Source organism: Neolamprologus multifasciatus, chromosome 2 (assembly GCF_963576455.1).
Source record: "Neolamprologus multifasciatus chromosome 2, fNeoMul1.2, whole genome shotgun sequence".
Lineage (NCBI taxonomy): Eukaryota > Metazoa > Chordata > Actinopteri > Cichliformes > Cichlidae > Neolamprologus > Neolamprologus multifasciatus.
In genome coordinates, this window is record NC_140440.1 from 24,768,870 (window position 1) to 24,796,017 (window position 27,148).

Genomic DNA, 27,148 nt, shown 5'->3' on the forward strand with positions numbered 1-27,148 from the left:
CCTTTCCAATCCTGCCTCGCATTCAGACGGGCCATGTCATATTTTCCACTGAGAAAAGTAGCGGGCCAGGCACTTGGCCCACACATAGGACTATCAGGCCATCTGCCACGCCATCCCACATATTCACTATTTTATGTGATGCTTGATATTCAAGTCATCTAGTGTCCCCATTTACTTCACGCCACTGCCCATATGATGTTGGGTTATCCAGAGGTTGACGGCAATCACTGAGACGGCATAAACGGGCATCAAAACCCCTCCATGTGCACTCAGCGTGTGGAGGCATGTTCACGCAAAGGATTTGAAAGCAAGCAAAGTGACCCTACTTAAAGACTACAAGTATTTCTCTGTATGTGTGTGTGTGTGTGTGGTGGAAGAGGGAAAAGCTTTCACACTGAATCTATGAAAATATTTTAAATCAGCGAGGAGGAGACAGAGAATGGAATAGGAGTGCACTGTATGCAGAGGAGAAAAAAAGGGTACAGAATTAAGAGATTAAAGTAGCTGCAGGATTAGGCTCCAGGTTTTAATGATGGAAATGGAAAATCTGTGAACAGCGTCTGACACATTCTCTCTGGCCCTCTTCTCCTCTCCACTGCCTCTCTCCAGAGCATGTGTCTCCTGCTGATTGTGTAGAACACCTCCAGGGATGGCCAGCTTCTTTCCATTAAAGAACATTTGTTTAAAGGACACTTATGTGCAAGCACATGTTTTCTCAAAGCAAGGCAGCCGCGCTGGTTAACAATTACATGTTATATGGACTGGACTGCACTTCCATTTTTGTCCACACAAACACACACATTCACGTTTGCACTCACATGCTAACTTGTGGACTGTAAATAACAAGATTATGGTAATAGTCTGGTTGAAACACTTTACAATGCATGACTCACAGTAATCAGACTTCCAAAATAACCTGAACTTGTATAATCAGGTCTGCATCTGGGACGTTGCATAATCACTTAATGCCACAAAATAAAGGGAAGAAAATTGAGGTCATTGTTTATATTTATCTGGTCTTGTAGGGCACATTCGCGTGATTAATGTTATCTTTGCAGCTTTCCTTGGTGTAAAGTAAAAGCTGCTATAGCCACTTGCAACCATAAAATTAACCCCCCCACCCAAACTTGCCCAAGCACACATGCATCAACAGATGTAAAAAGTCCGATCTGTTATTCAAGGGTGTGAGTCAGCTACTCTGATTCAACCCTGATTAAGTGCCTTACTAAGCTGCAGTACATCGAGTTTTGCACTCGGAGTATCATATAATGATAAGACTTTTTTTTAAATCATTCAGGATCTTTGCACTCAATGATTTCGACTCATGCCAAAGTAGCGATTGCCTCTTAGAATAACTGCATCAAAGCAGTCTGATTCGGGTCACTCCAAAACCCTGATAAAGAAAAAAAACTGCAGAATGTTTCAGAAATTATCCTTCAAGTGTGTTAGACAGCTTGACTGCCAGCTTCCGTTTTAGGCATAATAATTAGGCCTCACTTCTCTTATCTCCTCTAAAGCCTAATTTTATTAGCACATACTACTTGCACAAAATATTTCTATCTTAAAATGTGAAGCTCTTCTTGACTGCTGAGATGCTGAAGTATCCCCGCTCTCACTGCAACATTGTATTTCACGAGGATCACTTTCAGCTGTGCTTTAATTGTCAGGAGAGCTGACTATACTGAAGATAACTCATGCCCAGAAGAAATGAGATGCTAATGTATTGCTGGCCATTTGAAATAAATCTGCAAGGTGCTCTTTTTATGCAAATGCAAGGCGCCCCATGTGTCAGCAAAAAAAGGGGAGAAACAGATAAGTTAGTGGCAGCTTTTCCCACTCTGACACTCACTGTTGTTGCTCGGGGCTGCTGTGGTCTACAGGACATTACCTGAAAACAGATGACTGGTTCCTTTGAGAACGCCTCATGGATCTCTCATTTTTTCTGATTACTCATTATGGCGTATCGCTTAGAGAAATCCAGAGAAATCCTGAATCCAGGGCACACTAGTTGCAATCCAGTAAAAACTTTAGGAAGTGACTTTAAAGAAAGACTTGATGGTATTCCCCGGTCCGCTAATCATCACCGTATAGCTACAATTGCTGAGATTGATCTCACATGGTTAAATATTCTGTCTAAGAATGTTTTCTGTCAGTCCCGGGTCCCACTAGACTGCTTTACCTCTTTATTTCAAAGGATAAGTATTCCCTTTGTTGGAGGGCTAAGCCTCTCGACTTCAGAGATCAAATCTTCTTGGTGCATCTGTAATAAGTCAAGGGGCCAGCTTCAGGAGGTTATACCAAAAAAAAAAAAGAAAAGAAAAAGACAAAGGGTGAAAGAGAATTGGGAAGTGATCAGTTTCTTATGAAGAGACCCAAATGCAAATCAAGAGCTTTGTTTTTGGATGCAAGATGCCTATTTTGTCTAACATGACTCAAACACAGCAGCCTGAGCAACTTCTGCGACAGTAAATATGGAATTTTAAATTAGAGAGGCTCATCTTTTCAGTCATCTGCATGTGATCTGACTCACGAAGCTCATGGTGACACTCCATTGAACCCGGGAGACTGGCCAACACACTGTCGCCATCCAAGCCAATGTTGAAAGATTAGAAAAGTGGAGAAAAGGAGCTGATGAGGCAATACTCTCTAATGAGCTTCAATGCGGAATCTTTACTATGGATTTCTCAGCAATCAGCAGCCAGTCGGAGCTGTCCTGAGTGTTGATGTCGGTGTGAAATATGGTAGGACTGACTGGATGGCATAAATTGTTGTCATTATGTAGCTGTTAAAAGGAGCTATCTCTTTGGCGACTCTTTTGGACTGTGAAAACCTTAATCTGTTGCTAATCCTCTGCTAAGAGCCAGAGGATATCTCTAGTGCTGCTTAGCAGGTACCAGTGCCCGATAAAACTATTCTGTTTACTTAACCATGTTTAACTTCACTCTCAACCAACACTCAAGGATTAAAGCCTTAACTGCAATATTAACCCAAGCTAAAATGCATCAGGCTGGAGGCAAAGTGCTGATGGAAAGTGCTAGGATAAGGCAACATCATTAGGACTTCTAACCAGAGACAGCCACCGGGTCTCATCATGGGCCTAATGGAAAAGCAACAGGTTACATCAGGTCAAATGAGGCAGGCAGAGAAATAAAATGATCAAAAAGGAAAGAATTAATCATAAAAACATCCTCAAAGCTGCATTCATTAAGTCAAAACTCTACTGTGTGTACATATATATATACTCGAGGCTCTGTGTAATATTTATTGCTCGGTAGAAGCTTAATATGAAAGCAAATGAAACATGGGTGTGTTTTGTCAAAGCAAAACAAAACCGAGGTCTGATGTTCTCTTGCATCACTGGAAACAGGATGCTGGCATAGACATGGAGGAAAGTTTATCAAAAAGGTTTTAAAAATTCAAAAGCATTTTGTGTGTTAAGTTGCAATTGGAGAAAAGTAATTAGGCAAGAGTCATTATGGTGAGTAACTTTTAAGAAGAAGAAGGAGGGTTGTTTTTGTTTTTTTGTGGCTCAACACCCCCACAGCTGTAAAACTGTGCTGGCACGAGACCACATTACTTATTAACTTATTAGTGTGTATTTCGGTAACAAATAGTGTAAGTGTCGACAATGTTTGAAAACTCAGACATCATATAATTATGAGTTCCAGTAAGCCTCTTTCACACCAGCAGTTTTAAGGGTCGGTGTATTTAATGTTCTTAATTTAATTTAACATCAGATTTATTCCGTTGGGGGTCAGGAGACAGACTGCTGCTGATGGGCTGGTATGGGAAGGAGATGTGGGAATGTGATTTGGTTTGGATTCCTCCTGGGTGTTTCGCTTTTGGAGGTTTTCAAAGTATGCCCAACTGGGAACAGTTCCTGGGGTAGTTGGCTGGGGAGAAGGTGATCAGAAATACCCTACTTATCCTGCTGCCACTGTGATACAACTTTAGATCAGCAGAAGCGATGGATTTCAGAGTGTGAAATGTTTTATTGCAGTTTCTCTGAGTGTTGCACAGTCTGATCTACTCACACTCCAGTAGAAGCACTAATGGTGTTTTCATGCTCGCCGTGCTCCCCCCCAGTAATGTGTGACGAACGCCTAGTTTGACGCCACACTTCTGTGGCGCCATACCAATGTATTTGTAACGCTTTGGCAACTGTTCACTTCTTCGTAACCCCGCCGCTGCCACAGCTGAATTGAAGACACGGGTGTACCATCGTGCCAGTTTTTGCCACCATCTTAATGATATTCCAGTACAGAAGCTGAGAAATGTACACATATTTTTTGACTTCATGTCCTCCAATATCAGCACTATGATTCAGGAGAAAACTGCCAGCGGCTTCCTGCTCCTTAATGCATAAATAGAAGTAGCTGTGTGATAATGCAGTGCCGTTCAAAAGCAACCAATTCGAGGGTATACTGGTGCTTTAAGGGTGTACTTATTCTTTTACACACTGCTTCTGTAGTTTGGCCTAATTTTTATTAAATACATAATGACACAGTGTGATATGTTATGTTTTATTGTTCATCTGAGCTGCATGTACATCACTTTAAGACCTCCCCAGGACCAGATTATATTTTATCTGGTCATTAAACCCTAGAACTGCACAGTGTGTACTTGCGTTTTTTAGTGCCTGTGAATAATCAGGAGCTAGAAACTGACAAAGTAGCATACTATGGCATACAAAGTAGAAGCAGGCACTCTTTAGAGTTCAAATGTACACTTTAAAGCCCAGTTTAAGATTTAAGTTGTTTTTTTGTATAAATGTTAAATGCAGCATGTTACAAAAGAGCTGCAGAGGTGGTGGCAGGCTGGTTTTCAAAGCAAGCCGTTTCCCAGTTGCCAGTTTTATTGCTAGGCTAAGCTAAGCTAACCACCAAGCTTCATACTGCGGAGAGTCTCCTTCTCGTGTCAGAGTCAAAGTACGCACATTTTCCAGAATGATATTACTGCTTGTTAAATGGTTGAATACTACGATGTTCAGAATTAATTCACAAAGTAAATGTAAAATAAATTCTTTCCCCTTATTTTTATGGACTTAAATCATTTAGCCCATAATGGGACTACACTCACACACGCACACCTGGTAATTCATTAGTGCAGCTGGATGAGCATTTTATGTGGAGCAGATAGAGGAACAAATGGTACTGTGCATTGCTTCATGTAGTCATTATTTTCATTATTATTCCACATTCTGGCTGCCTGTAATTACCCACTTTCCTTCCTGGTACACCGCTTTCTCTTTCTGATTTCCCCCCCCCCCCCACTCGTTCCAACAGTGCGGGCTGGAAGATAATGTAATCACAAAAAGAACGAAATTGCAACGCTTCTGAATCAGAGGCAGAAAGGAGTACTGTAGAAGGGCTTTGAAGTCATACAGTTAATATTGATGAGGTGAGACGTTTTAGATGATTAGCACCAGAGATTTCACTTCTGTCTTTTATTTTTGCATCATTAAGGTCAAACGCCTAAAATTTCAAACTTTGCTTACATTTTCCAGTTGCTTGATCAGCAGACATGGTACAGGGAGAAGGGCAGAAAGCTCCAATTAATATTGTTTGACTGATGTGAAAAGAAAATGAGTCCAAATATTTTTTCTATTCCAAAAAAAAAAAAAAAAAAACTTGTGAGGGAAAAACATAAGTATGACCCACAATCTGGATGTGAATGTTTTCTATGCTGGGTAAACACATCAAATGTAGTGCATGTATGCTAGACAAGCTCAGCTGGAGAACTATACTTTAGCAGTTCACTTCTGTTGACATGCAAAAGCTACATTAGAGGTTTTTTGCTGACACTCTTCACAAAGTTAGAATCAAAGCGATGTAAATATAAAGCCCGAGTATGCCGCTAGCAGCATGTCCTCGCCATTGTTTTAAAGTCCTTGTCAGGTTTGCTCCTTATGATGCCACAGCAAAGCTCTCTATGCATTGTACTTCTTTAGCAAGTCCCTTTGCCAGTGCCTCTTGCGATCTGGAAAGACTTTGGGCATGCGGATTTTTTTAAAGTCCTCAATGCATTTCTTCAGATCCTCCTCCAGCATTTTCCTCTCATCCTCATCCTCATCCAGCCCAGGCGGGGGGCAGCCGTTCTCCCTGACGCTGGGACGTGGAAGCGTCTTTAGGTTGAGCGTGGTAGGACGCTGAGGGCTGTCAGCGGGAGGCGGCGATGGAGGAGAAGGAGGACTGGATGACGAAGAAGGTTTGGATGAAGGCAGAGGAAGGGGGAAGACCGGGGGTGATGGCAGTGGAAGGTCGGGGATGTCTGGCGCAGGAGGAGGAGGTGGGGGAGGTGTTAGGGGAGGAGGAAGCGGGTTTCGGAGGTCCAGTGTTGGGATGGTGCTGGTTTCAGGAAGGCTTTGGGTTCGGCCACTGCTGCTGGTTTCTGCTGTGGCTGACAGTGTAGGTGCGGCAGCGGGTTTAGAGGTCACTGCTTCAGTGGTAGTCACTGCTGGGGGGTCAGAGATCATTGCCTTGGAAATATCTGATGAACTCCCTGCAGAAAAAAATAAAAAAATATATATTTATGAGCTAAATTTATGCTGATTTCAAATCTTTTCCTGCTTATAGTGAAATAAAAATATTGCTACTGTGTCTATACAATAGGCTACATATGTTCAGTAAATACAAAGACAAATCCAGCTGATTAGCTTAGCTTAAAATCAATAGGGACGGCATTCTAGAATACTAGTTCTTGCCTGAAAGACAGGAGGGCATAACGACCTCCCACAGTCCTGTAGTCATGGTGAGTTTGCCAGGAAAGTAATGTACACTATATATAAGTACTGGATTTGACTTGAGCACAGGTTAACTAGGGAGCTTTAAAGGTGCCTGTAGGCGTAACAATCTTTGGACTCAGTCAGGCTTTGCTGTTTTCCTCTTTCTAGTCTGTATGCTAAAATAGCTAAGCTAATCACTCTCTGCATCCAGCAATGCATTCGATTTACAGGCTTCAGAGTTGTACTGCTTTTCTCATTTACCATTCACCTACAAGTGTTCCCATAAAATGAAACGTATACGAATAACAAGCATTTACATTCAGATGTCCGCTCTGTTTGAATACAGGTCTCAGCCACCTGGGAAGCTTTCCACAAAAATTTGATTACATTTCACCTGCCTTTCTTTTTTTTTACTCCCTCTTCTTTATCAGAGTGTGTCAGTAGTGTGCAGCTGGCACAGAAACAAACACCTGAGTCTTCAGCGTTACAGTTTTTTGTCTCCAAGAGAACAAAAGTAAACACACGCTGGCACAAGAGCATGTAGAAGCATTATGGAGGCAGTAATTAGCAGAGAATGGAGCTCAGCGTGAGAGATGAGGAGAGTGGAGGGCAGTTTCACTGCTTTTTTCAATTTTAAATTACCTTTGGTTGCATGACTGTTTATCTGTGAAGATAAATACTGGCGCTGAACGGATGGCGTGAAACCTCCTGACCAAAAGCTTAAGAAGCTTTTTTTTTTCACAGCGTGTTGATTTTTCATCTCATCTCTGTGTGAGAACTGAGGATGCTGCTGCTGCTGTGGCACTTCTTGGAAAAACTAGAGTGTGTGTACATTGTGTACCTCACGGTCTTTGAAAACCAATGTACCATTTTCAAATGCAGCTTCTATCTCTCTCCCTCTCTTTATTTATTTATTTTTAATGAAACCACTGAGCAAGCAATCAGCCTCTCCCTGCCCTTTGATTTTTGCTGCGTGCATGATGGCACACACGCTCTGATTTCTCTGAAATCACAGAAAGCACCTGCGTCTACCTTAAAGTGAATGCGCTTAAAAATGTGTCTTCACTTTTATACTAATCTCACATTTTGACCACAGATAATGTTAAATCTCACAATATTGTATATTTGTTATGTATTCTCAAACTGTTTTGTCATGTGATCCACTTTGTTGAATATTATGTTCTTTCTTAGGCTGGACGTTAAACAGTATGAAGCATTTAAATGAGCAAAACATTTATCCCGTCATTCACATTACATGGGAGCAAGCTAAACACTGTGGTACAATACTACTCAGCAGGAAATGTTTTTCTTTTCCATGAAGGCTAGCTGGAGGTTGCTGGCTCTCACAGGGTGAAAATGGTCCCAAGGAGGATGTTGCACCAAAACCTTCCTTTTGGTTGCTTGGAAATGGAGACCATTCATTTGCAGGTCTCAAATTGGTTGCCTCCGCACTGCAACCATTTTATTTTGAAGGAAAAAAGGCAAACGTGTCCTTTTCTGGTTTCTGCCTCACTTTGCACAATTTAATTACCACTCGCAGAGTAGCTGGTGAGTGTTTGTAGGCAAGTTTGCATGGAAACTATGGTCAACCATAGCAATCATTAGTGATTAAAGCGTCCACAAAGTAGTTTTTACCAACTGTTTAGAAATGCACATCTTTCTGTTTTGATGGTGGTTGCCAGGAGGTCAACTACCAGCCTCCATGTCTGTTTGACTGGGGTTTTAGTGACTCCCATGAACCTCCAGCAACCACTTGCCAACCTGTCGAGGAATACACATTTTCTTCTCATAAACAGTGCTGGGTGGTCAAGGACAGATGGTCTCTAGGGCTTTGTGATTGGGACCTTAGTCACTAAACCCACTTGTCACCATGACTGCCTTCTTCATCTATTTGATGCTCTCTTTAGATGGATGAGATAATCTGTCAAAGCCAATTATCTGCCTCCATCTGACCCTATGTTTATCATCCTCCTCTGTCATACCAATCCTCTGCATGTCCACCTTCACCACATCCATGAACTTCCACTGAGGTCTTTTTCTTTTCCTCCTCCCTGGAAGCGCCACCATCAACACTCAACAACTTTGTCCAATACATTCTCTATCACTTCTCTGCACATGTCCAAACCATCTCAGCTTTGCCTCTCCAACTTTGTCTCCAAACTGCTTCAAGCAGTCCCTCTGATGTACTCATTGCTAATTTAGTTCATCCTGATCACTCCCAATGAATATCTTAGCATCTTTAATTATGCCACCTCCAGCTCCACCTCCTGTTTTTTTGTCTGTCCCACCATCTCCAAATCATACATCACCTTGTAAACCTTCCCTTTCACTCTTGCTGCTATCCTTGTGTCACAAATCACCCTAACACTGGTCTCAAAGATGCCCTTCTTCTTCTTCTTCTTCTTCGTCTTCTTCTTCTTCTTCTTCTTCTTCACCTCTCTAGCACACTGTCTGTGGCTTTGGGTCATTGACCCGAGGCATTTAAATTCTTCCACCTTCACTAGCTCTGCTCCTTGCATACTCATATTTCCATGTGTCTCCCTCTCATTCACACACGTGTATTTTCTCTTGCTTTCATCGACTTTCATTCCTCTTCTCTCTTGTGTGTACCTCGCTCCAGAGCATACCATAATTGTCACATGTCCAAAATGACAGACAAGTTAACGTCACATGGTTAGCCATCACATGACTTCAATGTGTGTGTTGATGCAACATGGATCATATTAAATAAGAAAAAAAAGCATACTTGGACTGTTACCTTGGGGGTCTGACTGACTATTTCTCATTCAAGAAAAGTCTACCAGTAACTGATGCAGAAAAAAATGCAAAGGGGTGAAAAAATCCATCAGAATGCAAGAAACGAAGTGTGTGGAGCTCAAAGTTTCCTGGGGGAAGACCCTGAGACCCCACAACTAATGTATCTCTTTCCATTTACCAATGAAACCTACTCCTGTGATCACTCACATTTCCACTGGCTGTGAAGCATGCAGGTACAGTGCATGAAAATGCAAATGAACAGTTAAGCACTCTCAAACATGTTCAGTGCGACAAGCACACACGTGCTGACACACACACACATATACACACACAGACATGCTCAGAGACATACCATGACACACAACGGGCTGCACTGTTTCCTTCAGCAGAGCTTATCATTACGCTAACCAGCCTTACATAACGGCAAAAGCTGCTTGTGTCAAACGGAGGCGGCATGGCATATTCTCCCAGCTCCTTGGCTTTCTGAATACCTGAATGCGAGTGTGTGACAGAAAGTGCTCAAGCTAGTGTGCGAGAGCAAGTCAGTGTCAGCTGTGTGTGCCTGGGCATGCATATATAAGCGTATGTGTGTGTGCATGTGTAGGTGTGCTTGCGAATGGGCAGATGCGTTTGTTTGTGTGTGTCGTTATTCTGGGCATGAAAAGGAGGACGGCTAAAGACGGAGGGAAAGAAAGGATGTAGGGGGAGGAGGGAGCGGGGTAGAAAGATGTTCTCCGCTGTGTGTGCTTGTGCATTTGGTGCATTCAGTGTCTTCATGATGAATACATGTGTTTGTGGGCTTCCTGAACGTGGGAGTATGGGGGCTTAGTAGTGTCAGAGGAGTAATCCACTGGGGGAAGGGCTCCGTGCTTTCCTCCTCCACCACTAAGCCTTATGGAGGAGAACAGCAAGAGAGTGCACTCAACCCCTTCCCCGGGCCACTTCTCCAGGGATATATGCAAAAGCTAGAGCTTTTTTGCACACATCACCCGCCCCACCTCCTTTTTTGCCTTTCCCATCTGTTCAGTGTGTCACATCCCTGCTTTGCCATCATTACTGCTATTAGCAACTCTAATGTGTCACTGTTGCCAGGGTTTATCACCTCTCTCTTACAAAACGTCTCCTCCGCTGTTTGTAATGCTGTCACCTGGATCTTTTATTTTGGTCAAATCAAAGCGCACCATTTATTCCCACACGGAGACTAAATAAAGCCATGAAACAGCTTGTAGGGCCTTAAATAAAGCTGGGTTGATATTAACAGTCAATTGAAATAAAAATAAAGGATTTTCTTTGACTTGTGTAATTATAAAGAGGTTAAAAAAGGCAATGATAAATGTCAAATGGCCACTCGAACAAATCATCGTCATTATAAAATGCCCAGCTTTTGAGCAGAAATAAATATGTTTACATCGTGGTGCAAAAAATGCTTTTAGTCTGTATGGCTAATTTACCCACTTTATAACAACAGGAGAGGACGTGATCCTTTTTAATTAGTAGTAATTTTTAATATTAGTGGCCACTTTGAGCGACAGGTAGCTGATGATATAGGCGGCTGTGTTGCTAGCTAGCTTCACCGCTTCTGTTTGTTATGTTAATGACTATTTTAATGCAATAATATCAGACAAATAGCATGGCTCACTGTGTGGTTAACAGTTCTAAGAAGTCCATGTTCCATCTTTGGTGAGGTAAATACTGGGATTTTTATCTATGTATTTATTTAAACCTCATTTATTATTATTTATGTTAGTAAGAACTGATTAATTGGTATCTGTGCCTTATAGGCTCTGTTGACATTTTGCTAACCAAACATGCTAATGTTAGCTGATAACGCTCTCCGATAGCTGATGATTGCTAATTCTTTCCTTGTTGAAATGTTCACTTTTTGCTCCAAACACGCCAAGGTCGCCATCAAACTAAAGTCAAGGCTTTAGTATGTTCACAGACTGCTGTGTGACTTGTTTGCGGCTGAAATCTGGGATCTGGGGAGGCCAATAGTTCTCGTGTGCATAGCTCAGCCTTTTCTCCCTGCTTTCCTTCTTTAAGAATGGGTTCTTGACAGCCACCCTGCCACTGAGACCATTTCTGATGAGGCTTTGATGAACAGTTGATGGATCAACTGATGATCTCTCAGGTCCCATGTCAGGTCTTTGCTAGAATTGTGCCCTGAAGCTGAAGCGCACAGATGTTGCCATAACAAAGCTGGGAAGTAATGGCTAGAGGGAATCATTAGCAAGCTAAACCTCAAATTCCCATGCTACTAAAAGTTCACTGAACTGAATAATTTTATAAGTTAAATATTCAAGGGACTGCTAATGTTGTACATAGACAGCATGATAGATGGACTTTGTTTCCATTTCTAAAAACTAAGCCAATGCTGGTGTGCCTCAAATGTGTTTTCTTTTTAATGGCTAGGAGGGGGCTACTACTCTTTTTATAGAAAAAAAAATTGAGATCATGCTGAATAAAGCGTAATGTATGTTTTACAAATTAAAAAAGATGTATATACACTCTATACAAGAGCTGATATCCCTGTGCTGATGTTGTTCCTGCATCATCATGTCTGTCCATGTCAATAGTTGTGATGTCATAGCGTTGCGATGTTTGTATGAAACTATCTTGTAGAAGAAATAGTAAGCATTTCAAGTGTTTTCTTTATTAATTTATACAATATAATAAATATTTTATCAAGTCAGGCCAAATTTAGGTTACTAATGTTGGTTTGCTAGTGATAATTTATGAAAGCATTAGCTAACTTCTTGGCTAACACTAACTGAATGCTCAACGTCATTAGCAAGTTGCAATATTGAACTTGGAACGTGCACTTTCGTTGGTTTCACAGTGAGACGTGTTCTACCCATCTTTTACACTGGCTGTTAGTAGCCTACAAATGCTTACGATATGTTGGTTTATTGAAAAAAAGAGGAAAAACTTTCATATTGCGCTGGCTTTAAAGTCCCTAAATGCTTTGTTGTGCTTGGATGTTTCGTCAAAATATATCTGCTACTCACACAAGGTCAATTAATAAAAATTTAATTGAAATCCTAAAAACAGTAGATGAGTGTAGAAAAAAGCTGCGTATCAGCAGCCATTGAATTGGCTTAAACACGACCTGGTCAATCAGCCTGCGGGTACTTTTTAAAATTCACTGCGACCGCTGACAGGTGTCGTGGCCTGAGGATGGAGAGACTGGCAAACAAGAGGACATCATCATCTCCATGGAAACGCCACAATGATGTGCAGGAGCCAGAGCTGCACAAATGCATAGTAATGTCTCTCAGACTGAGAGGAGCATTTTATCCTTTGTGGAGATGTACATATGGCTGTATCCTGCTGTTTCAAAGGAAACTGCACGCTACATAGTTTTGCCAATTGCAGCATGCTCCATATCTAATTACCTCGTATTCAGCTCAGATTTCCATCTCTGTTTTGTCAAACGATCTGCATGGTGCCTAATGACAGTGCGAGCGTCGCCTCCTACAGTCGCCTCTTTCATTGTCCTTTTTATCTCTGATTGACGACAAGCAAATACATACGGGGGTGTAATCAGACATAGTAATATTCTATTCTTCACATCAACTTTACATGCTGGGGCATAAACAGAGCTGCCTATGTCAAAATCACTGGAGTGCGCTCACAAGTCTCCGAGCAATTACAAATCTGTCAATCTGCATAATGTGGAGGAAATGCCTGATGTAAACAGCTGGAGACCAGAGAGTTGCTGCTATGTAAGAAAACTTAAAAAGGGGAGTAAAGGTCAGAGGAAAGAGAGGGTGAAATAGTGGGAAAGGTTTGGAACAAATTTACAAGCGCTAAATGACTAACAGATACGGTGTTTCACTGCATTTAGAAAAGACCAGAACATTTTTCTTATTTCTGCATGCTTGCACGTATTCAGTCTGAGTGTCTGCTGATTCACCTGCCTCGAGTACCTCCTCTTTATCTTTGCTTTCCTTTCAAAACCCTGAGCTGCTACCTGGCTCCCACAGGGCATAACCAGCCTGCATAAGCACCCTAAAGTCCATCCTGGCACCCCTCAGCTCCTGCAGCTACTGTGCCACCTGCTTCCTCTTTCCTCCTGCCTGCTTTCAGCAAAGTCCAACCCTATCCTGGGCTGCAGCACTAACACCAATCCTGACTGTTCAGATTACTGATAATTAGAGGAACAGATTAGAGCCCAAGTCTCCAGATGGCCAAGGTGAATCCTATTCTAATGACAGCACTCACAGACACATTTGCAGCTCACTGCTGAGCTCCTTTAGACCAGCACAGACACAGAAAAGGCTCAGTCGCATGTTTTTTCCAGTTCTATCATTAATGGATGGCATGAAAATCAAATTCAACAAATTTGAATAATTCACTGTTGAGAGATATTTGTTTGCATAGGAACATTGGAATCGATCATTTTATTCCTCAAAATGGATAAACTAAGCCCGATTACCAACATGCAATATAAAACTTTAAAAACACTGTCGTATACCCTTTATAATAAATGTATTTATAAAGGGTGGGGTTAATACACCTGAATTTATTACAGAATAAGAACAAACAGGGATTCTAGAGATATTAATAGAGAAACATAATACAGCTCTATATTGCTCTTTACTCTCTGTTGACTTTTAAAGAGATATATCCAGCGAGCAGCACTTCGCTGGGCGAAAATGCCCGAGGAGATTGGCCACACTGCTTTGAGGTTAAGCACAGCAACAGCATAACCACTCGTCATAACTAAGGTATGCAGAAGAGCATGGCTGAATGCAAAACACAGCCTTAAAGCACAGGCTCAACAAAATTGGACCATGGAAAAACATTGCCTGGTTTGATGAGTCTCAGAATTTGGTGTAATTGTCATCAAAGCATGGATCTGTCCTGCCTTGTATATCAATGGTTCAGGCTGGTTCCCAAAGCTCACATCAGCTTAAAGTGGTTTCTAGCAAGGTGTAACTGTAGTACCTGCGGTGGCTACTAGAGTTAAAATGGCCCATTAATCCTTATTAATTGGCCATTAATAAGTATTATTAATAACTCTAATAATTAGAGTTAAATCAGCATTTTGTTAGTACCTGATTAAAAAAAACACAGGACACGATAATGGCAGTTGTTACCCAACCTGGCTCTTGGTGACACATCAAAGAAACACCTGACGCCATGGCCTCTGGAGTGAAAGCATTTGGTGGCTCTATTGTGCTGAACTAGACATTTTTGCTGGTGTGGTTTGCCCCCCGAGAGGAACGTGTCATTACAAATCTGTACAAAGTTTTTCTGAGCGATCATTATTATCCTATCATTAAAAGCTTCTATCACGATGGCAGTCCTCTTTCCCAGAATGACAACTCCCCCCGTCTATAGGGCACGTGGGCTCACTGTTTTGATGAGAATGAAAATGATATGAATTATATGCTTCACAGTCAGCAGAGCTCAAAATAATTAAACACCTACGGGAGATTTTGTACCAAGTGTTAGCACTGTCCACCAGCGCCATCAAAACACAAAATGAGGGAATATCTTTTGATTTAACTGTGTTAATTTTTTCCAGGGAAGTTACAGACCGTTGGAGAATGAATGCCAAGAAGTACTGAAGTTACTTCTAAAACACTTTGTACACTAGTCTTCCCTTTAATTTGTCAAGTTTTACGTAAAATATATTCATTGCATTGCCTTTAACATGCCGATTGAGGCAGCTTCCGCCCTGCCTTTCCCAATCCAATCTATTACGTCTCCATTTTGGCCTAATCGTGCCTCTTTTCTTATAAAATTGCTCCTGCCTCGTCACATATTTATAGTCTCCATGGGACTGTATATGCCAAGCTTTGCCACTTCAGTTCTTCCTTCTTGTTGCTTACACTTAGCCTACAATTTCCCCCTTGACACTTTCACTTACTATACAACTTATATCGTGCTTCTTTATTCCACTCATGTTCTTGCTCAGTGTCTGCACAGAGCCATCATTTCCGTGTTGGAGAATTGCACCGACAAAGGGAAAAACAAACTGGCAATGCAGGGAGAGTAATGAGATAACAGCACTGTAAATCAGTAGTGATTCCAGGTTGTCGCTCCCCGCTCTGGCTTCCCCCCTGACGTGACCATCTCCTGTCCTAGCACAATGAAGTCCCTCCCGTCCCCCCCCCCCTCCCTTGTCATTCGGGGTGAAAATGTTTTGTGACAGCTGCTCTCTGTAGGAGCTGAGAATGAGGGGAAGCCAGGCATGTGGAGAAGCTGGAGGACAGAGCGATACAAGTGAATAAGGTACACATCTGGCTCGGTGCCTGACTCACTATAAATAGCCCAACACACACACAATGAGACCAAGAAGTCCCAAGCCAGTGTTACTGTACTCCCTAAATGTTGGCTTGCATGGCAGCAATAGCAAACAAGGGGTGAACACACACATACACAAACACACAGAGAACACAGCGGTGCACCTCAGGCCGCTGCTCCCTAATACCCCCCGCCCAGGTTGGTCAGTGCTACTCCAAGGTAATTATCAGCAGTGATGTTGTTCTATATGAGCATGTTCTTCTCTTTGTTTTAATTGCCATCAAGAGAGGAGGAGGTAAATGCCTTATTTGCCTGCTAATGCATTTTTAACTCAAAGAAGAGTGAAAACAAGGCTAAAACCTCACGGCCCAGAGTCAAAATTCCGGCACGGGAGTTGTGTTGCACATCTTCTCGTAGCAACTTCCCTCTCCCCGCGAGCGCGCGCGTCCTTGTGAGCGTGCGTTTAGAGATGGCCAACTGCACGCTCAGCATGTTTGTGTGAGAGGGGAGTGGACCTCAGTCGCACTGACGCACCCGAAACTGAGGCCTGCCCAACCTGTCATCCAAAAAAAAAAAAAAAAAAAAACTCCACACAAGCATAAAGGCAAACAAAACAACAGGAGCCAAATTATCCTGGCAGACAGATCCAAAAGCAGACGAGGCAGTGAGACATAAACAAGTACAGCCACATGGCTGCAGCTGAAGGCTCAGAATGAACAGGAACAGCAGCTTTCAGACATCTGATGGCGCACTGAAGTCTAAGGTGCTGAGAAATTGACTCACTCTTGTCTTGTCACTCTCACACATGTCTCTCCCCGAAAAAGAAAAAAAAAAGACGTAGTCTAGGAATCTTGGCTAAGTTTAGTCAGCTTAATGGTGAAGTTTATGAATCACAAACAGATGATAAAAAATACTGTTTCTTCCTTATGGTGAAGATCAACAATCCCCCATTTGTGCTGGTTTTATGCTACAGATTGATAGTGATAGCAACTATACTGAGTGCGCTCTTGATTCTGCAGTGTATCCCTTGGGTGCAGTGTGACTGAATCTCTTTGGGGGTGCTGATGGAGCTGACAGGCCGCAGAGGAGCATCTTACAGCACAGTCCTCCCCTTCTCCAAATAACAGGAAGAGAGATCAGATGGGAACACCGAATCCTTGTCAAATAAATACCCCCGCGGTCTCCCAAATATCTATCTCTCTGTGCCCCATTTTCCAATCCCCATTTCCTTTGACGTGCATCTGTTCCTGTTCTCTTCTGCCTTCTTCCCCTCTTTTTCCAAATAGAGGATGCAATGACCCAGCTGGATCCGAGACAAGGATCATCCTCAGAGAGGGAAAAGAGACGGGGCCAAAGCATGTTGTCATGTAGAGCAGCCTACAGTAGCAAAAGCTTGGGTCAAATCACTGCCTGAAGGCACGCAGAGAAGCCAGTCTCGCACTCATTCTCGAATCCTTCGACTTTAGTGACAAATGAGTCCTCATAAATGTGAAAATCTGCGCTTGAAACAACAAATGATTGATTTCAGTTGATAATTTGTTGTGTGACAAGCTGAAATTTTGCAATCTGCTGCGTTTTTCCCCCACAAAACATGAAGAAGCAAAAGGTCATGGTAAAATATCTTTATTGTGACACTCTGAATATGAATAGGCATACCGTGGCGACACAGTGAGAACCTGCTGCCTTTGCAAGCACACGAGCAGACAATGCTACACTTTTCAACCACATGTTTCACAAGACACATTTTTTTTATAAAAAAGAAAAAAAAAACACCACTGAATTTCACCGCGCACATTTCGTCTGGCCTGTGGACCTTGCTGCTCTGAATGTCAGCGTCTGAATGTCAATTTTTCCACGCATCTCGCTGCTGCTGAATGTTGAATCTCAAGGAATTCGCGCTGACGAGAGGAGGAGAGGTTAAGGAGGCCAGTGCCTGAAATTTCACACGAAGGCATGTTTCTCCATGTTTGCGCTAATGACTGACCTTGGCACGCCCGTGTTGCTGTAGTCCGCCGGAGGACAGTGACAGAGGAATGCTGCCTGTGACTGTGTTTATTTGGGCTGGAGAGACACTGCAGGCACAGTATTGTCCTGGTCTCTGAGGATTTGTCATGCATTCCAGAGCAGGAAGGGGGGGATAATTTTTTTTCTCCCTGAATTAGAGAGCAACATAAATTTTTCACAAAGTTTTGTGAAGCTCATTAGCTATGCTTTTATCAAGGCCAGAGTGAGATCAGGTTTCGAGGTCTTATACTAAGATAATTAGCATGAGATAATCGCTCGGTAGAGAACTTCTGAGACAGAGACTGCCTCACGTGACTGCCTCACATACATAACCCTTAAGTCTGGTTGTTGTTCGAGTGTAAGTTATGACACCTTTGCCCTCAATGAAAATACTTTGTACTTATATTGTATTTTGCTGTTGTTTTTTATTGATGACACACAAAAATGATTTCTAGTCTCTCAGAAATGGATAAACTGTTGCTCTGCGGGAGGTTGCAAATACTACGGAGTCCTGAAATTTAGATTCAATCTTTAAGATTTTGACTGCACACAGAAATTAGGTCAATTATTGGCAACAAAGTAAGGGTTTTCTAATCTGGTTGGACAAGGCCTGTTATCTGTGCATGTCCTCGTTTCTATCATGGCTCAGATTTTTTGGTCAAATGCTCCACGCAAGTCCAGGCTGAAGAGAAAAAAAGAGGGTAAAAAAAAGTGGAAAAGCAGATGGAAGGATGGTGCCTGAGGGCTGAAAATTTCACACGGAGGAGAGTTTGTGTCCAAGGACATTTCCTCTGATGGGAAACGCTGAGATGAAAATTTGAACGGCTTTACTTGTGATTGACTTGCATTGTCACCGAAAATTAAAATGTGAAACTGCGGTAATGGGAATGTGCTATTTTCATCATACTTTGTGCTCCCTGATATTCAAAAAGAAAAAAAGAAATAACCCCCCTTTTTGGGGGGTTAGGAATGGAAATACAAGCAGGATAGAAAGAAAGCATATTTTATTTGACAAATCAATTTGCGTTTGGTGGAACACTTTTAATATCAGTGTTGTCTATGCCTGCAGCGACACACTGCAGCAGGGTCTAACAGACTGACTCGGATGTCAACAACACTTCATCACACTGAAACACAATATTGCAATTTCTAGACATTTCAGAATACATTTATTACAACTGTCAGACACACTAAAAAGTCGACACCTTGTCGCACGGGTTAACTCTGCCTTGCGCTGTCTGTTCCCCGAACAGTTTTAAACGAAAACCTGTTATTTGTCCTCATTTTGAGCCATTTCTGCATTTTCCTGTAATCTGATGAATCCTTTGTTGGATTTAAGTGTCCCACGTTTATGTTAGTCTGAGGTATATGATGTGCAGACCCGTCCTGAGGCTGTATCTGGATCTTGTGCTCCTTTTTGAGCCGACTGTGAGTTACTGACAGTTACACGCGCTCACTATAAGCTGCCATTGCTACAGTGGTGAGAAAACACTGGGCTTTGGCTGGCTACAGCAAATCCTACCCTTTCTCGCTGGTATTCACTTACAGAAGGAGTGAGCTATAGTCAAATACGCAGCCGCTTCAGTTAATACTGAGTATTAAGAATAACATTGTTGATTATGGGACATCCAAAGATCTGCTGTGATGACTGCTGATTTCTTCTCACACAAATAACAGGAAGCAATGTGTAAGCCCATTTTGACATGTGACCGGCTGTGTAATGTAATTGAACAAATAAATTTCAAAGAAGCACAATAAATGAAAAAAAGAGCAGTGGACCATGAGTGATGCAACACCTTCCATCTTCTCTGCCCTATCAGTGTGGGTGATTAAAATACTGAAAGCTCCACTGCACAGTCAATACACACACCTTTTTTCCCCCTCTCTCGTTGTCTGTCTATAAGATCTCTTGATATTTGAGCTTTAATAGTTTTTCAACATTTGCCACACAACCCGTTTTCTTTCTTTCTTTCTTTTGGGGAGAGGGGGGGAGACCTCTGCACAACTTCAATCTGCTTTTTCTGAAAAAATAACTTCACTGCAGTCTTTTCTTTTCTATTCACTCCAAAGCAGCAGAACAGATTAACTATGGCACGTTCCCAAACCACACGGACATGGTACTGGACATTTAATAAAAACTAAAGGAAATTAGATTACACTTCCTTTGTGTGCGTGTGTGTGTGTGTGTGTGTGTTGGGGTTTCTCACGTCCCTCAAGGCTGATAAGATGTCCAATTATTTGGTAATTTAGTTCAAAGGAGCAGGAGACAGTCCGATCTGCTTGAGTAAGCAGGCAAAATATAGCACTGTACATCACGGCAACTCTTTGAAGCCCTTTCCCTTATGCCCTTATGACTGGTTCAGTAGTCATATAGACACACTGGTGTTTTTTATTCAACAAAATTAGCTCTTGGATACAGTATTGTGCTTTAACCAAGGCATATGCACTATATAGAGAGTACAAAAAGGGAATAGAAGGTATCAGTCTCTGCAGGAAAGGCTGTGGGGTTGCTGTTGTTCAGGGCTGGGGACTACAACTAGATGGAGAGGCGGCGGCTTAAGCAAGGGCAAAAGCTTGGCCTGAGGATTGGGGGGAGGGTGAATTCGGGGTTGAAGGGGAAGGCTCGATCTGCAGAGAAGGTATGAAGAGTCAGAGCAGCGGCCAGGTACTGTTCACAGGATAAAAGCTGGAGGCTGTAAAGAGAGATGGAAGGGCACAACATCTACAGTACATCTACTGGTTCAGAAGCCATCAGAGAGAGAAAGACAGGATGGCTGGAGGCTGGAGGGGGAGGGGGGTTCTTGGATACAGGGTGAGGGGACCGGGGAAACAAAGCCGATAGTCTCACTCACGGTAGAACACATATTCAGTGTAGCTGGTCCAGATCTTGTCGTCCGTCTGCTCGTGGGCAAAGGCGCAGGTTCCTGTGGAATTGCAGGCCACCATGTGAAAGCCTGCATCTGCCAGCTTGTCAAAAGCCTGCTCCAGGAAGGTGAACTTGAGATAGTAGCGGGATGTATAGCGCTCAGGGGGGCGATCCGGATCCCGGCTCTCGTTCAGCGTTTCCCCAAACACCTCTTTAGCCAGGGAGGTCTTCCCACACACCATGATCCGTGCCACTCGGCGAAATTTGGCATCCGTGTGGCTGTCGCGTCCCAAGGTGTAGGAGCCTCGGTAGCCAATAGTGATGAACCCAGAACGTTTGCCATCCATGGCGCCGGGCACCAGGCTGGCACAGGCAGCAGCAGCAGCACCCAGAGAGCCGAGGTTACGGGAGGTGTCAGTCCCAGGTGAGGAGTCCTCTGTGTCACTAGGACATCCCTCATCACCAAGGGAGTTCTGTTTGCTGATTTTGGGTGCCAGAAGCCTGACGAGCTCTGGCAGGTTGAAGAACTCAGCCTCTCTCTGCAAACGACCGCGCTCTGGGAAGTGGTCTGGAAGGACCAGCTGCTGGTCGCGCATGTAGTCCAGGATGTAACGAAACAGGAAACCATCACGGTCTACAAAGAAGCGCCCCTTTGTGTCCCTGGCCAGTCCTTTGGCTGACTTTTGAGTAAACATCTCCCACAGCAGAGAGTCTGGCACGCTTGTGAGTGTAGAGTAGCGGGTTATGTACACCTGCCCACCGACATTGAGCTCTATGATCTCTGGAAAGGGTATCTCCTCTGCAGATATGCCACTATCTGGCAAAGCCATGTTCCCCTCCTGCCACGCTCGTCCACTTAGATGCAACTTTGTTTTACTTGTTTTAACTTGTTTTAGTTAAAGTTCAAATCGGGATCAGCACAGCCTTTCACGGTCAATGGTGTGGGCTGCTTGGCTGCCAAATTTCAGGTCCTGTGCTATTGGAGCGCTGCACTATTTGTCAGCGTGTAAAAATAAGAAAAAAGCTCGCATAAATGCTTTAAGCTGCCACACTGCTTCTAATCTAACTACAGCTTTTTCATTTACTTACTAAAACATAGCGCAGGGATTCAGGAAGCGGCGACTGGAGCCGATGTGTCCATGTCCTTTACGCGCAGGTAGACGTGTAGCTTGAGCATGAAATTCTGCTTTCCGTACCAGCTCTCTGGTCAGAAAATGCACCATTTGCACAACTACTCATTACGACTTCTCTTGGTCTAATGTCGTTTGGGTGTCCTGGCGCAAACAGGATCAGAACTTCAACAATGCGTATTATAGCAGTCCGGCTCTAAAGGTTCAATTGTTGATAAAATCCACGCGAAGAAGACGAAGTTCCAAATGTAGTGAGAGGCTATGACAGTAACTAAAAAGATCTCATTTGTCTCCATCCCTTTACGCGCGCTGGTTAGCTGCTCAGACTCTCCGCTCCGGTGTCGTCTCGTGCCAAACTGTAACTTAACTGCATCGTAACGGTGGACACGGCGTTTATCTCTTACGCTTAACCACGCCCCACGGTGACGCGCCTCTGCCGTGATTCAGCTCAAAAACACCCAGTCTTCCAAGAACAAGCCGACAGCACCTTTCCGTGATTCTCCCAGTGGAGTCGCGGTTATGATTGTGCGGTTTGACTCCAAGTTGTCCTATAATAGTCTATTAATGGGTCAGTTTTTATCAGTGAGCTAGACCTGACAGCCATCTAAACGCCAAACTGCACCACTGCCCGAACCTTATATTTGCCAGGGTCACATTCAAACCCTCCCGCTTCTTATAAATCTAATAAATTCTTATATTGTTTGATGCCATCATTTTTGGCACCGCTCGCAGTGATCAGTGCGGCCACTTTGCGCGAGAGGGGTGGGATAACAGCGACATCTAGTGAGCACTCTAAAGGAAACAGTTTCCCTAAACACTACTAACAACTTAAATTCTGATTATAAAGATATAAAGAGTTGTTATTGGAGATAGTGCGCTGTAGTCTAAATACCTTTTCACTCAGAAATCTGCACATTTGAACCTCGCTGTGCACAATGATTTACAAGCACAGTTTGGCTCACTGTTGCTCTTCTGCAAGGTGAAAAGCTTCTCTGTGCTCAGCTGAGATCTGAGTTACTGTGATGCGACCATGCGGCTTGCACGGCTATGAAACTGAAACTAGAACCCACCAGCAGCCCATATCACACAGGGTTTTACTAAAGTAAGACACAGAGTGCATGGTCACAAATAGATGTGGTATTTACTGAATCATCTATTTTATAGTGTAAAGGCATGCATCTATACAATATCAGAAGTGCATTTTGCAGGTTTTAAAACTCTGAGATAGTATCCAGCTGTTCCCTGGGTGAGAATGCCTTGTTGAGGCCAGATGTCAGAGAGAATATCTAGACTGTTTTGAGCTGATAGAAAGCCATAAGTAGCTCCTCCGCATACAGTGTTGCAACCAACGTATGCGGAAGAGCATCTCTGAACACAGAACATGTGCACCACACTGAGTGCCGCTTCTGTCAGTTAAGAACAGGAACCTTGAAGCTATAGTTTGCTCACCAGAATTGGACAACAGAAGACTTGCTTGCTCTGATGAATCTCAAATTTTGCAAACTCAGATGGAAGGGTCAGAATTTGGTTTAAACAACATGAAAATACAAATCCATACTGACTTGCATCAATGTTTAAGGCTGCTGCTGCTGCTGGTGGTGGGGTAATGGTGTGAGGGATGTTTCCCTGCACACTGGTCCACTGTGTGCACTTGGTTCCAGCTGAGCATCATTTAAAAAACAAAATCTGCCTGAGCATTGCTGCTGATGTCCATCTCTTTGTGGCCAGAGTGTACCGCTCTTCTGATGGCTGCTTCTAGCAGAATAACACACCATATTAAAAAGCCCAGATCAACCTTTCCTTTTATTGAACCAGTGAGAAAATGTTGCATTCAAAGAATTGACCCTTAACTTTCTGGTATGTTGAAATTATCCCACCTCACAGACTAGACTGTTATGGGGCTTCATCATCATTAAAGTCACGTAGAAAAAAAATGTCATCTGAAATTATAATTGCACTTCCCAGCTTCTAAACATATTTCTTACTGAGTAATCACCAAAGTTTAAAGACGCCAGTAGGTAGCACAGACTCGTGTAGTCAACAGGCTACCTAATCTCTCTCCCTGTCTTTTCAATTTCGGCTGTGTCCACCACACAGATCCTTCACTGACAAATAAGCAGGCCAATTTTGCCTCTTTCCAAGCAATCTGGCAGTAATTTCCCCGAGGGCCTTTGGTCTCCAGCTGGCTTTCTGCACAGCAGCCTCACGCAACAGTCTGGATTGGACAACTCCCATTATGTGGGCCACCACAGGATATGGAGGTAATGTGGCAGTGCTGTCTGCCAATGAAATGAGTTGATGAAGCGGTCCCGGCTCCATTTGCTGTTCATCTTCACTGAAATATGCAACAGCAATATGCTGCCTAACACCAGAGTGCTGTGGAGTCCAGACTAAATTATATCCAACATAAAATGCTCCAGTGCAGAACCACATCTAAATATTTGGAGTTATTAACTCCTACTGAACCATGCCAGCGACTGAAAATGACTGATTAATATAAATACAGTATTTGTGCATGAATCAGAACCTTTCCCCCCCTTCCTTGTACTGCCCATTTCATCATTCCAATCACATCTATGCAACAGACATCTACACTGATCCTGAAAACTAGGAACAAAAATGACTACATCAAATAAATTAGTTTGACCTTCTGCGACGGTTGGATTATCTGTGTACGTCTGTCAATTCTCATAACACTGATGGCCGTCTGAGGCTGTTAGGTGTACTCTGCGTGTGTTTGATGCTCCGCTGATTTAAAATGGGCAGAGAAGTGGCTCGCACACCCGTGGGAGAGAGAGGCAGAGGTTTAGCGTACTTAGGCAGGAAAGGGAAAAATGTGCTTACTGTTGCTCAAAGAGTACAAATTCAGAATTTTAAAAAAAAAACCAACTCGACAGGCTCCTCGTGCTGAATTGGCAGACGATGTGATGCCGTGACAAAAGAACGGTTAACTCAGGGAGGATTTGTCTGCATATTGATCTCTGCATCCTCAGCAGTTTCTTCTGACAGCCGCACCTGTGAGTGATTTATGAGATATTTTGTGGATTTCACCAAAATGATCAAGCTGTTGCATCCATTTTGCTTAGGTGTTTGTGGTGGCAGCGTAAACCCATCTGCATACTCTCATCTCCCTCACTAAGAAGCATCATCGATCCTTCACGACAGGGGATATGTGTTCAACACACGTCACAGAGATTTTTTTATGTATTAATAAACGTTATCGTTCAGCTGAGCAAGTAAATCGTCTGTGGTACTCCATGAAGCCTGAAGATGCTTTTGTTTGCTTAATAATGAGACCATTGAACAATGACTCAGGGCTGACAGCAATCACTCTCATAGCTACACAACACTATAATTAAATCAAAGTGGATATTTAGTCAGGAAAGTCAACTCCCTTCAGCCACCCTCGCACAACCTTCCCAAACTTTTTTATTGAATCAGTTTGTTCCTGAGTCGCTCTTTTTCCCTCTTTTAGTGGATAGTTTAGTAAAAAAAAATTTCACATGAGGCGGTTTCCCCTTTCTCTCCCAAAACAAATTGAATTTTCTCACTTAAATATTAATGTCTTTGATGAATGTGGTTCAACATTCACCACTATTCATTACAGATCTTTCCCTTCCCAAATCCTCCTTATTCTGACCTCAAAAATGTAAAAAAAAAAGAAAAGAAAAAAAAAGAAAAAGAGACATAATCCTTTGATATAGTTGGATCTATAAAGAACTACATTCAGCAACCAGGAGAATATCTGCAGAAGAATAGGTGCATCTATCCTGCTGCTTGCTGCCGAAACTGCTTCGAGCAAGAGTAACTCCAATAACCACTCTTAACAACTAAGTTATCCAAAAGAGCATCTATGAATGTATAACACATAAAACCTTGAAGCAGGTGAGTTGCAGCAGTAGAAGACCACAGCTTGTGCCACTCCTGACAGCTAAAAACAGGAAACTGAACCTACAGATCAAACAGGTTAACCATGTCACAAAACTCAAATCATCTCAAACTGGTTTCTTGAACACGACAATGAGTTCAGTGTAGTCGAACGGCCTCCACAGTCACTAATCAATCCAACAGAGCTCATATGGCATGTGGTGGAACAGGAATATGGACCAAAATATTACGGAATACATGCCAAAAAGAATTAAGGCAACTCTAAATGTAAATGGGGATTTAACCCAGTGCAAGGAATGTGTACCTAATAAAGTGGCCAGTGACTGCATGTGGTGTTTGATCCACAGTGAAGGGGTTTTTATTTTCGTCAGTCCTGCTTTCAGGTAAATCTGCAAGCAACTTGCAAACAATATACCCTTTTGGGAGCACCACAATGGGAAAAGCAACAATGTAATGACATTAATGGTGGGTGAATTCAATGTAGCTGTTTTAGGTTCAAGGCCTCGCTGTTGTGCACATAGGCTCACTCTTAAACCTTTTATTTCTATTATGACAAGAAAGCTTCTTTGAAAAATTAGACTATTACAGTCTGTCTAACTTTCAGGCGCTTATAATAACAGTAAATTACTGTAATAATAAAACTGCACTAGGACCATTAGTTTTGTTTTTTTATTTCAGCGCGCAAAACCTGTTTTGTGACCCACACATGATGTGGATATAAGCAGACTGTTAGGCGACGAGTTCATAAAACAAGCTAAAATTCGCTTCTGTGGTTCTATCCTGCTGGGGAAGACTATTTCAGATTCACCTCATGTTTGAGGATTGTGCAACTGCGCCGGGTAGTTTTCCCCACACTGTTGTCTCAGCCTTGCACAAAGCCAACAAGGTTATGATCGCTCTTTGAAGCATCTCAGCTTGTACAGTATGTATCAGATCTACTTGCCAAGTTAAAGAGGCTCTTGAAGTTGCAGGATCCCGATGTAGTAGTTAAAAAAAAAAAAACTAAATAAAGCAGCCTGGCCAAAGGGAGCTCAGGTTTCTCTTCAGCTTCTCTGTGCTGACACAAGTGGAAAAATATACATTCTGGGAGAGTGCAGTGCTGCTCTGCCTTCTCACAGTAAATCCTACATTTAAGCACAATTATGTCGGATGACAAGCTCGTGAAGCAGAGAAAGTTTGAATTCTCTTTAGCAATCAATCTCTAGACCTGAGTTGCTGAAGCTTACTCCATATTTCATCATCTATTAACGCCTGATGGTTGTACAATCACTGAAAATGCACTCTATACATAAAACTGACAAAGAGACAGCTACAACTACAGATAATCATTAGGTCCTATAAAGACATAGACTGATGCAAACTGGATAAATAACAAGTTATAACTCCAATCCTTCATGTACTCTTGGCAGTAAGTTGAGTATTAAAACCTTAATGAGAAACGAGGATGCAAGACGCAGACTAGGTGAAGCGCTGATGTGGAAAATAAGGAAAAGCCAAACTGATTTACTGGTAATACAGTAGCTA

General features: G+C 42.7%; 1 protein-coding gene across 2 annotated transcripts; it reads right to left on the minus strand.

The window, feature by feature from the left end:
• Positions 1-5,431: 5,431 nt before the first annotated feature.
• LOC146524427 (BTB/POZ domain-containing protein KCTD12-like) lies at positions 5,432-27,092 on the minus strand. 2 transcript variants are annotated; one of them, XM_085177423.1, is made up of 2 exons: positions 20,593-27,092; positions 5,432-6,501 (listed from the first exon to the last, which is right to left on the minus strand). In XM_085177423.1, the coding sequence occupies exons 1-2, from the start codon at positions 21,434-21,436 to the stop codon at positions 5,930-5,932; spliced, it is 1,416 nt and encodes a 471-aa protein (XP_085033549.1). In that variant the 5' UTR covers positions 21,437-27,092; the 3' UTR covers positions 5,432-5,929. The 2 variants fall into 2 exon arrangements, with proteins under 2 accessions (XP_085033549.1, XP_085033557.1); XM_085177431.1 differs by lacking the exon at positions 20,593-27,092 and adding an exon at positions 12,877-20,589.
• Between the last annotated feature and the right edge of the window lie 56 nt (positions 27,093-27,148).

Excerpts from the sequence above, each read along its gene's own strand:
- LOC146524427 (XM_085177423.1), bottom strand. The coding sequence starts at position 21,436 with ATGGCTTTGCCAGATAGTGGCATATCTGCAGAGGAGATACCCTTTCCA. Across the intron at positions 6,502-20,592 it reads CACTGAATATGTGTTCTACC|GGAGTTCATCAGATATTTCC; the intron begins GTGAGTGAGACT and ends TTTTTTCTGCAG.